General features: G+C 45.3%; 1 protein-coding gene across 2 annotated transcripts in view; it reads left to right on the top strand.

Moving 5' to 3' along the window:
• SLC43A2 (solute carrier family 43 member 2) overlaps positions 1-10099 on the top strand; it is a 31647-nt gene extending 21548 nt beyond the window's left edge. For both annotated transcript variants that reach the window (XM_058854318.1, XM_058854319.1), the window contains 5 exons: positions 720-858; positions 1290-1422; positions 2297-2370; positions 4047-4170; positions 5007-10099. In XM_058854318.1, the coding sequence (XP_058710301.1) occupies positions 720-858; positions 1290-1422; positions 2297-2370; positions 4047-4170; positions 5007-5168 (632 nt within the window). In that variant the 3' untranslated portion in view covers positions 5169-10099. The remainder of the gene's footprint in view (positions 1-719; positions 859-1289; positions 1423-2296; positions 2371-4046; positions 4171-5006) is intronic.
• The last annotated feature ends 804 nt before the right edge of the window (positions 10100-10903 follow it).

Below are 10903 nucleotides of genomic sequence, written 5' to 3' on the forward strand. Positions count from 1 at the left end.
TGTGGCACACCATGACTCACCAACCCTTCTATGTGGTGCCTCAATCATCACGTGGGCTGCCAAGGGGAAGTGGAAAAAAGCCTTGCAGGGTGGGGGAACTGCTCAGTAACAGGAGGGGACAATTTCTTCTGAGTCTGATGGCATCAGCTTTCCCTTAGCAAGCCACTGAGACACTTCTCTCGTCGTTAGCACAAAATTTTCATCACTTTGGGCTTTCTAACAATTGCTGGCAAATGCTGTGATTTTTTTGATGTTCATCTCCTGTCCCCTTTCTTCCAAACTTGTCCATTGAGCACAAACTGGGTTAGCCCTCACCTTCCCAGCCCGGTTGTCCTGGCTGGAGCATCCCAGCTGGACCAGCTGTAGCTGCAGCTCCCAGCAGGGCAGGAGAGGAGATGACTAAAGCAGTCTGGCTGTGCAGCACACAAAGCTTATAAAATCTTTTCCTGCCAGTCCTGCCTAGAATAAACCTCACTGGCACTAAATGGGTGCTGTGTCCCCATTTTTGGAGCCCTACCTGCTGCTGCCTGGAGAATTCCAGTGCAGGATCAGAATGGCTGAAGGAAGAGTGCCCAGCACATCCATTCTGATGTCAGGAAGGCTGATGAATGGCTGGGCTTTTAATAAGAGAGGTGATCAATGGGAAGGTTTTTGTCATATTTTCTTTCTATCACTTGGACTGAAAACTAATTTTGATTTTTCTTTTTTTTCCCCTGCAGTGGCTCTCTACACTTCCATTTTCGGGGTCCTGCAGCTGCTGTGCCTGCTGACAGCGCCTGTGATCGGGTGTATCATGGACTGGAGAATGAAAGAGTGTGACGATGGCTCAGAGGAGAATGAGGAGAGCAACGCTGAGCAGTGCGTAGTGTGTGCCACACGGGACATGCAGCCACCTGGCAGGCCCCCTCTGCTCTGCCTTATGTGTTGTGGGATGAAAGACTGAAAAGAATATTGGCTCTTCAGTATAGAAAAGAAAGCCCGAAGGAAGACTTGATAATTGCAGAGGAAATGAGCAGACTATCTTCCATGTCCACTAAGATCAGTCAAGAAGAGCAAATTTAAGTTGTAGCAGGAGAGGCTCAGACTTCCCTCCTAGCCTAAGAGTAAGAGTAACATCACTGAAATAATTACCCAGATGTTCCTCAGCTTCTACTGGTGGAGATCCTCCATAGGCAGATCTGTAGCCAAGCTGGTGTAGATAGAGTTGATGTGATGTGTGGAGACTCTTGCTGTGAGTTCCAGCAGCTGCTGGAAGTGTGTTTGTAACACAGGTTTTGCTGTCCTTCCAGAGGTGACAAGAAAAAGAAAAAGCGTGACCGTCAGATCCAGAAAATCACCAACGCCACCAATGCCTTTGTATTCACCAACTTCCTGCTGGTTGGATTTGGAATCACCTGTCTTATTCCTAATCTACCCTTGCAGGTGAGAAGGTGAAATGGGTGGGGGGCTGGCAGGATGACAGGACAGTGCCAGGAGAACCTGCTGGTGGTGGCAGGAGGGTTGGGACAGGCATTGCTGGGAAACTTCCATCCTGCTTTGGAAGCCCCACTTTTAGACCTGAAATAAATAACACTGTGCAGTTTAGATCTCTTGGGAAAACCTGAACAGGCAGCTACAATTAAAGTTCCAGTTGGTTCAGAATTTATTTGCACTTAAAAGTTTCTGCAGCTGGCCTGTGTGACAACGAATTCTTGCCCACCAAGATCCTCTCAGCAGTGCCTGTACATTTAAACTGGGCTTGATTTGAGCTGCTGAAGGTTGGAAAAACTCGCTGCAAGAAGCATAACGTGGTGATGTGTACAGCACATTATTCCTGCGTCAAATGCTGTGCCCAATGGAACCTGTGGGATTATAAACCTGTTAAAATATTTATTCTGTGGCACCACCTATTTTTGGCAGAGGAGTTTAGTGATTTTATGCTATACTTAAACACACCTTGATGATGTAGGCAAACAGCTGCAGTTTGCTCCTACTTGCGTGTTGTCTGCAATTACTTGTGGAAAATTAACTAAATTGGTGGCCATGGAAAAGCATTGTGATCCTGGCCACGGGTTGCTGGGGACATGTCCTTGCAGCAGTGCCCTCTACAAATGAGAGAGGTCTTGTGTGTGTGTGCAAAGTGAGGAAAAGCAGTGCATGGAGACAAATTTCTTCCCTTGTGCTGATATTTCAGGTTTTGGGTCTGGGTTTCCCAATCCTACCTAAATAGAACAGCTTTTAGGAATGGCTGGTGTTGGGGTCTGGCACACCTGAGTGGGTGCCTAGGATGTGACACTTTTCTGCTTCTTTTTTTCAGATTCTGTCCTTCATTTTGCACACAATTGTGAGAGGATTCATCCACTCAGCTGTGGGAGGCCTCTATGCAGCTGTGTAAGTCTCTGGTTCTCTATAAGATGTGGCTGGCCAGATAAACTGGTTTGGGATGATAGGCTGTCCAGGGGAGAGGGAGATCAGGAATGAGGTCTTCATGGTCAGAGGGGAAAAATGATGCAACTTGTTTCCTCAGTCACCTCTAGATGTGACAATAGCTGGACTGAAATCCCGGTGCTTTCCTTGTTTAGCAACAGAGACAGGCAGAGCTGTGTGTGGGCCTCACGTGAGACTAAACTATTGACACTCAGGTTATATAGTAAAAACTCAAGGCTTTTTTTGTCTTGTAATGAGCAGATATGTGCATGTGCCCAGGTAAAACATTAACATGACTGAAAACATCGCTGCTGCTCTCCTCTGAAGTTCACACTGGTAAAACGTTGCTCAAGATACCATTAGTGATGCCTCCTCCCTTTCCCAGGACAGATCAACCATCCTGTTTCCAACTTAGCAAGTTATCAATAGCTGAATCTAAATACTCTCTTCCTCATTAAGCAATGGTTTTGGCCCTGAAAACAGGTCTGTCCCTCAGTGCTGAGGGGTTGGACAGAGGAACAAAGAGGAGCTGTTCTCTTTCAGGGAATCTGAGATTTGTTGAGGTGGGAAGGGACCTCTCAAGACCAAGGTCAGCTAGTGCAGGTTGTCCAGGAGTGCAACTGATTTTGTTTGGATATCTCCATGGATGGAGACTCCACAGCTCCACAGACTCTTTATATTAAAGGTTTAGATCCTCGTGTCTGGGGAATCCAGACTAGAAAACACATCTAAGACTGCCTCAGAAATGTATAAACTTTTGGTTCCCTGGCAGCCAGAAACAAAATACTTTTGTCTTGGGCAAAGTAAACAAATGTATGTTGCAGTAGGTATCACCTTACTTGTAAACTAATCCTATTTGACCATTGCAACTCTGGAACTTCCTGGAACTGAGGTATTTTTGCTTAGAATATGACTTCTTTGAATATTTGAAGGTTTTGATTTGCTTCTTTCTTTCCAAGTTTAGTTTAACCTGACCTTTTTAATTACTGCTCAGTCATGGAAAGAGAAAGATGTTAGATGATTCCTGAAATTTATTTTTCCATTAATATTATCTGATACCAGTACTTGCCAGTCAACAGTGTTGTTTAGTTTGACATAGGATCAGACTTGTCCTCTAAAAAGGAAAACACTAACCTGTTGTGCAGGTTTCACTCACTTCCAAAGGGAGCAAATTGTTATGACCAGATGAAAATGATTGCTCAGCCACAAGTGTTGTCATCTGGATCAAGAGGCCCTGCTTTTAACTTGTAAATATCAACACTCTGCTCCCTGTGCAATAGGAACAGGAGCTGTATTAGCACTTCCATCTGCCCACAGTAGAGCTACAAAACAAGTGCTGGGTCTGATATTACTAAAGTTTGGGAGTTCAGGATGTGAATAATCTGAAGAAGAAGGCTGCAGCCTTGGCACTGGTTCCATTCTGCTCTCGAGGGCACTGTACACACCACAGAGTATATGTAAATACCCTATAAAAAGGGGCAATTACACAGCACAGGAGGGAGTTCTGCACGTTATGCCTGTCTTGGAGCTGCGTTCTCTCGTTGGTCTCTGTTGTTACTGGACTGGGAATGTCATCTGACCTGGGTGACGTGAACAGTCAAGGTGACACATAATAATGCTGTTGCTTTCTTTGTTGACAGATACCCCTCGACTCAGTTTGGCAGCTTGACAGGGCTGCAGTCATTGATCAGTGCCCTCTTTGCCCTCCTGCAGCAGCCTCTCTTCATGGCACTGACGGGACCTTTGAAAGGAGACCCCCTCTGGGCAAGTTCTCAGTTTTGATCTGAAAGCTTGGGGGTTAAGATGATTTTTGGCTGATTTCTTGGGGGGGAAAAAAGAACTCCTGTGCATGGACCAAGGTTTTAAACAGCTGTAATTTTACATGTCCCTCAATCTGCTGTTACCTTGGTGCTGTCCAGGAGACCTTTTCCTGTGTGAGTAATGACTCCCTGGGCAGGAAAGCCAGTAATCCTTCTGGTGTATGGAAAGGGAGGAAGGGAATGCTTTCCACTAACAGGTTATGTGGTGAGTCAGAATATGTCACATTAAAATGAGTGAGTGTGAGCAGACTTCAAAATTCAGGTAAAACGCAATGACACTTGAAAGCTATGAGCTCAAATTACCTGAAAATTTTGGATTGCTAATGCTAACATCCAAAAAGCCAAAATGGCTGTTGAGGGCAGGGCTAATGTCATGTTTTGCTGCAAGTCTGGACAGCTTAATAAAATCATGACATGGGTGGTCTTGGGGAGGATTCTGGTCTCTAGGCTACATGTGCCCACGCCTGTTGCTCTTCAATCAGCAAACTTGGTGTGAAACACCTGCAGCTCAATCAGCCATGCCTGTTCTGTGGAACAAGACTCCCACAGCCATAATCCAGAGTGACAAACTCGTGCAGGATTTATCTTTGTACACACAAGGTGCTCTGGGCACGGGAGTGTAAATATAAAAACAGTGGAGGATGTTGCCAGCAGCCAGAGCAGGGCGTGTCCTGGTTTGCCCACAGCTGGGTGATGTGGGCTGGGCTCTGACACTGCTGCATGCGTGACTGGGTTGTTGTCTCCTAACCAGCCTAATTTTGGTTTGCTTTCCTCCTGCAGGTGAATGTTGGCTTGCTTGGCCTGAGCCTTCTGGGTTTCTGCCTCCCAATCTACCTAGTCTGCTACAGGCGCAGGCTAGAGAGAGAAAAAAAGCAGAAGATGGAAGATGCCAAACTTTTCTTCAAAATCAATGGCACTCCCACTGAGGAAGCCTTTGTTTAAACTGGTGCTTCACGTACAACCTCCCCTGTACAAGTTCCTACCACATCTGTGGGTTGTACCTGTGGTGTAAGCCAGGACTTTCCTCCCCTGGCTCTGCCAGTCTTTGCTCATCACAGTGCGGGCTGGACATCATGACTGAGATTGCCTCAGATATATGGCAGGAGGAGACTTCCCACTCCTTACTCCAAAACACGGGACACTTTTCCTTTATAAAAAGGCCACACAGATGTTGTGTCTTAAATTATCCTCTGATCACACTCTCCAGCAGCAGAGAGTGCGTAGGAAACTGGGGAGAGAAGGAATAGAGGGATGGGGGAAGAGGGAGGACAGGCCATAATTTGAGTTTGCAAATGTAACACACTGCAGTCTGTTTTCTTCCCCTCTTCCCCCAACGTTGGCTGACACTGTCTCGGATGCAAGCTGCACTCTCCTCCCTCCCCAAGGCTTCGTAATGGTCTTTCTGCTTGACGTGTAGCTGGATCCAGTGGTTTTACTGTCTCTCCAGACATATCCCTGTTTCTGAGGCAGGGAAGGGGTTTTTATTCCTATGTGTATGAGCACAGCTTCAGTGTATTGCTAAATGTTGGCTGCTAGCACTGACAGCTCCCAAACCTTTTATTACTGCAAATGACACAGACTGTGAGCAATGGATCTGCCTTCCACACTGAAATGAAGAGCCTATAGTGGACTGCTGGTCCTAGACCAAGCTTTGAGAAGCCTGGAATTCCTCTTCTTCCCGGTTCACAAACTCACCTGTATGTGTTTTAAACTGTCTGCAGTCCTGGAGCCTCTGAGCTAAGAACTGGATCTTGTTTACCGATGAAGTGCTTTGAGACTTGTTGCCTTTTCCCTCTTCTTCCCCACCCAACATGACCCTGGGAGGGGAGAAGCAATGTCTATTCAGTAAAGTGGAGAAGCTTCTTGAAGCTGAGTTCTGGGGCTTCAGATACCTTGGTGTTCACATGCTGTGAGCTGACCTGCTGGTGAAAAGAACCAAGAGCGCAGAACACTCCTTTGTGTCTGGTAACTGGATCCTGTGGACATATGGCGGGGTGATGTGGTGATGTCATTTTTCCTTTAGCCATAGCTTATTTACCTTGCTATGATAATGGTCACCAAGCTGCTGAACACCAGGTTACTGTGACTGACCAAAATGCTGCCAGTTTGGCTGTTCTAGGAGCCTTCTACAATGTTGATGCTCTGTCTGGACAGAGCACCTGGTGATTGATTGTATGGTGAAGCTGACTGTCAGAGCAATACCTGTGGGTAAAGCTGCCACAGGCCTGTTCACACCAGGGAGGGAATACAAAGGGAATTTTTAACCTGCTTATTTTTATAGAGGTTTTCCTTATCTAAAGCAGACTTTTCTGCCCTTAACCTTCTTGTTGAGGTCGGTAGCTCAGGCTCTGTAGCCCTGTGTTAAGCACTGCACCAAGTGGAGCTGCTGGGAGCAGGACTGCAGGGGTGAGGAGAGCATCCCTGGTGGGTGCACGGCACCGACTGCACTGGGCTGAGCTGGTGGCTGCGGGAAGGTTGGGGCAGAAATAAAATCATTTTGGAGACCTACTGGTGGTGTTTTACTGCAAAGCCTGGCAGGGGCTGAGACATTCAACTTGGCTATGGTTGGAAAAGTACAAGAAACAACACCGTGCTGTGACCTTCCTGTGAGAAATTACCTGGGAGCTGGGCAGTAACTCCTTCACCGGGGGTTTGGAGACAAGCTCAGCTCGGGCAGGGCTGCAGCTTTCCTGAAGAGCCCAGAGCAGGTCCCTGGCTGCGGGCAGTGCCGGGGCTCCGTGGGCCGGCAGCGCCATCTCCAGTCGCTGCTGCTGCTGCTCACTCCATGGTACCTTTCAATCTTCTGTCACCCCTCGCAGAAGGACTCACCACTTGAGGATTTTACACATTTGTGTTGGGTTTTTTTTTTGTTTTTCTTTTTTGTTTTTTTTAATGTGTTGCCTTTATTAAAGGTGTTTGTTTCAAGGCAGCTTTACTGCCTGATGTCAACACTGTACTCTTATGGAACTTTTTGTCTTTTGGTGATTTAGTGACCTTTCCATCTTTTCTTTGAGCAATAATTAAGAAGGCAGAGTTTTGCTTAGTTTTCCTGGTCACCTGTCTTGTCTCAAGTACATGGTCAGAGGCACACCAGCAGTGGACTGCTAGACTGCCAGAGGGCTTTCTGCAGATTTCTGCATTTTTTTATTACAATACTTAGAAATATTTTGAGAGGAGTCCTGTTCCTGCTCAGAGATACTTGTGACATGACAATGACAGATTAAGTATCAGGTGTGTGATAAAGATTCCATCTTTAGTCTCAGTGTCCTAAAGCAGAATTGGAGGGTGTTTTGTGTGCTAGCCCAGCATTACTTCCACCTCGGTTTCAGAATTGAATGTGATTTCTTCCGCTCTTATGTCACTTAAATGCCCATTACAAATGTCTCAGCAAAATAGTGGAATAGAGTGGCATATTTTAATGAAGTCTTAGTGGAGATGCTGCTGTCTTTTAATTTAGCTGCACATACTTCAAAGAACATGTTTTTATTTCTGCCATCTACCTCCCTACTGCCATTCCCAGATCCTGCCCCTTTATTAGGGACATCTTCAAATCCACTGGTGAATGTGTATGCTTCTTGTCTCTGCTGATGTACCACGGTGGTGAGAAGCTGCTGGTCAGCTGTGAGGAGTAGAGCTCATGGCCTGGTGGGTACAGAGGGAGTTTTAGCTGTTCAGGGTTGAACAGGCAAATGGGATCATGTTCTGGGGCCATACAAAGTCAAACTGTAGAATTCTTTGCTGCAGAATGTAGTGGGGAACAGAAGTATCAATTTTCTTGAAGAAAGAGGCTGGTTAAACAATGGTCTCATGCATCCACTAACTCAGGGAGATTTTAAGTTGCTGTAAATAAGAAAGTTATGCCAAGGAAAGATACTTGTCTGCACGTTCTGTCTTGTAAGAATTGGTCAAAGCTGGAGGAAACATGCTGGGCTGAAGTGAAACACTGGTCTGATCTAATGGGGTGAAATTTATTTTGACAGTTGTGAACCAAACTAATTTCAAGAGCAGTCTCAAATTCATCAATCAGAAACCTCCATCTGCATGCAAGATGTGCAAACACTCTACTGCTTGTGGCATAACTGCTTCAGAGCTGCACCTGCTGTGGCAGTGGGGTCAGTGGAGGGCAATATTCTGCCTTCAGATTCTTCTAAACATTGTCTTGTGCAGTGCAGAAACACAGCTGGGGTGGTTGTGTCACATGTGGTTGATCAGAAGCAGTTTGCCTTGTCCTTTGATGCTTAGGGAAATAGAATTGTGGGTTATATGCATTTGGAGTGGAAAGCAGCACTGCTGCTTCCCAGCTGAGTGTTTCAGGGCTAAGACAATTCCTGGTGCACTCCGTGTGTACATGAGCCACCTTGTGGGAAAAATAAATGGGCTACCAAAGACTAGAGTCACAGCAGTTAGCACCAATAATGCATTTATCTGTATAACTCAAATATAGGTCAATGTATTTAACTGATTTCATAATTCCTAAATGATGAATTTGTAGGACTTGGGGGTTTTTTATGTCCTTTGTACCTCCTGATCCATATGGGAAGTGCAAGGAGGGTGGCCATGGGAAAGACTTCCATGGAAGCAACCCCAACTGAATGTAAGGAAGCAGAAACCTGATCTGTGAGTACCTCAGAGTGAAGGTGTTGCTGTGCAAAGTGATTGCACCTTCTGGAGACATTGCTCCCAGGCTCTATAGCTTCTCATGCATTTAATCTGCCTTTGTATTAAAAAAAATTAAAAAAAAAAAAAAAAGAATTCACAGAGTGGGGAAGGGAGGGTGACAGCTTTTTGCTTAATCTGTCAGAACCTAAGCCCTGTTGACACAGCCTTTATAGCACTAATGCAGTGACACGATGTATGAAGTGGCAGAGAAAATCTGTGCTGTTCTGCTTAATAGGACACTTACACTGTGAAACAAGTCACTGAGTAAAGCTATATCTGGATCCTCGAGATGAAACTGGACACGGATGTCTGGGGAAAAAAAAAAGGGGCAAATCTTGCTGAGACACCAACTTAACTGCAATGCTGCTACAGCAACTGAAATGTTCAACTCCCACAGCAAAGCCTGGCCTCTTCGTGTTCTGTCTGAAAAGGAAATTTGCAGGATAATGAGATTTTAACTAAGTCCGTAAATCACTAAAATGTTTTCAAGTAGGAGATTTCCCTCTTGACGGGGCGATGAATTTGGAAAATATGCTACAAATTTTAAAACTTTTACCCTACAGATACTGTAGGGTAAAAGGAATGAACTATACATATTTGCTACTCTTTTTTCCCCCTTTGATTTTTTTTTTTTTCTGCAGCTGCAGAGCTTTTTGGTATTCCCTACACCCCAATTTAGAAGGGCAAGCTGCTCATAATGGAAAATAGTATTACAGTAGGATTTCTGGTGGGAACGGATTGGTTTGGGTTTTTTTTTTTAATTAAAAAAAAGGCCACTTCTGATTTATGATTCACAATGTTATCTTCTCTGGAATAGCTGAAACAATGATGTGTTATGTAGCTGCAGTGTTACATGTTAATTATAAAACTCACAGGTCCTTGTTTTCCTCCATGTGCTGCCAGCCTGTCTCTGCGCAATCTGTTTTTACCAGGTGTCCTGTGCTCCACGTAGAATCCTACTGCTATTTGTCACTTCCTTGTGCCTGACCCTCTGTCACCCACATTTTATTCTGGAGACTATCCCCTCTTTCAGAAAACCCACTCTTTAACCTGCCAGCATTACCTCTCCCACGTTTTCCTGTCCACGGAATTTTTTGCAGTGTTTGCCAAAGTGGAACTGTAAACTCCTCGGGGCAGGCCTGTGTCATCTTTGTGTTTGTAAGGTGATGTGCACTCTTGCAATACTATCTCAAAATAAAGTGATAATAAGTTAATCATTAGTTTTCCTTCTGAGGGTGGACATAATGAAAGCATTGATTGCTTCCTAACAAGATTATGGAACTATGAATGCTTTATAGGGTGGCATTTCCCAAAGGGCAGGACCCAGGTTGAATATTTCCTTGACTCTTTCTACTCTAGGGTTAGGAGCTAATAGCCACTGCCAATGATTTTTTTTCTTCTCCAATTGAGATTAATCTCTGAGAAAAGCCCCCAAACCCTGTAGGTGGCAGGTTGAGAATGAGATTGAGCTCAGCTATACAGTGTGAACTGCTGTCAAATAGTGAAAAATGAACAATGTGGCCTTAGAAGGGAGCACAGGTGTCAACAGCAAAGCTGCACATCTGTTATCCATGTCTTAGCTTGGTGATGCTAAATCTGTGGTGGTTTACTTTTCCAATCCAATAATGACAATCGTTGAAAATGCCATAAATCATGACCTAGTGACAAGGTGAAGCCCATGACCTGAAGCCACTCACCCTGCCTGACTAGCACTGATTTATCCCCTGGCTATTTTCGTTAATACCTTGGTCACTCGTCATTCCCCTTCCCCACCCTCCCAAAAGAGGGGGGCCACGAAAATACTGATAGCACATCCAAAATACTGACAAAAATACTGGAGCACATCCTTTATCGAGACAGGCTGAGAAATTTGGGTCAGTTGAGCCTGGAGAAGAGAAGGTTGTGTGGACACCACACAGCACCTCCCAGTATCCAAAGGAGCTACAGGGGAGCCGGAAAGGGACCCTTCGTCAGGCACTGTAGTGATAGGACAAGGAGTAATGGGTTCAGACTGGAAG

Source organism: Poecile atricapillus, chromosome 21 (genome assembly GCF_030490865.1).
Source record: "Poecile atricapillus isolate bPoeAtr1 chromosome 21, bPoeAtr1.hap1, whole genome shotgun sequence".
Classification (NCBI taxonomy): Eukaryota; Metazoa; Chordata; class Aves; order Passeriformes; family Paridae; genus Poecile; species Poecile atricapillus.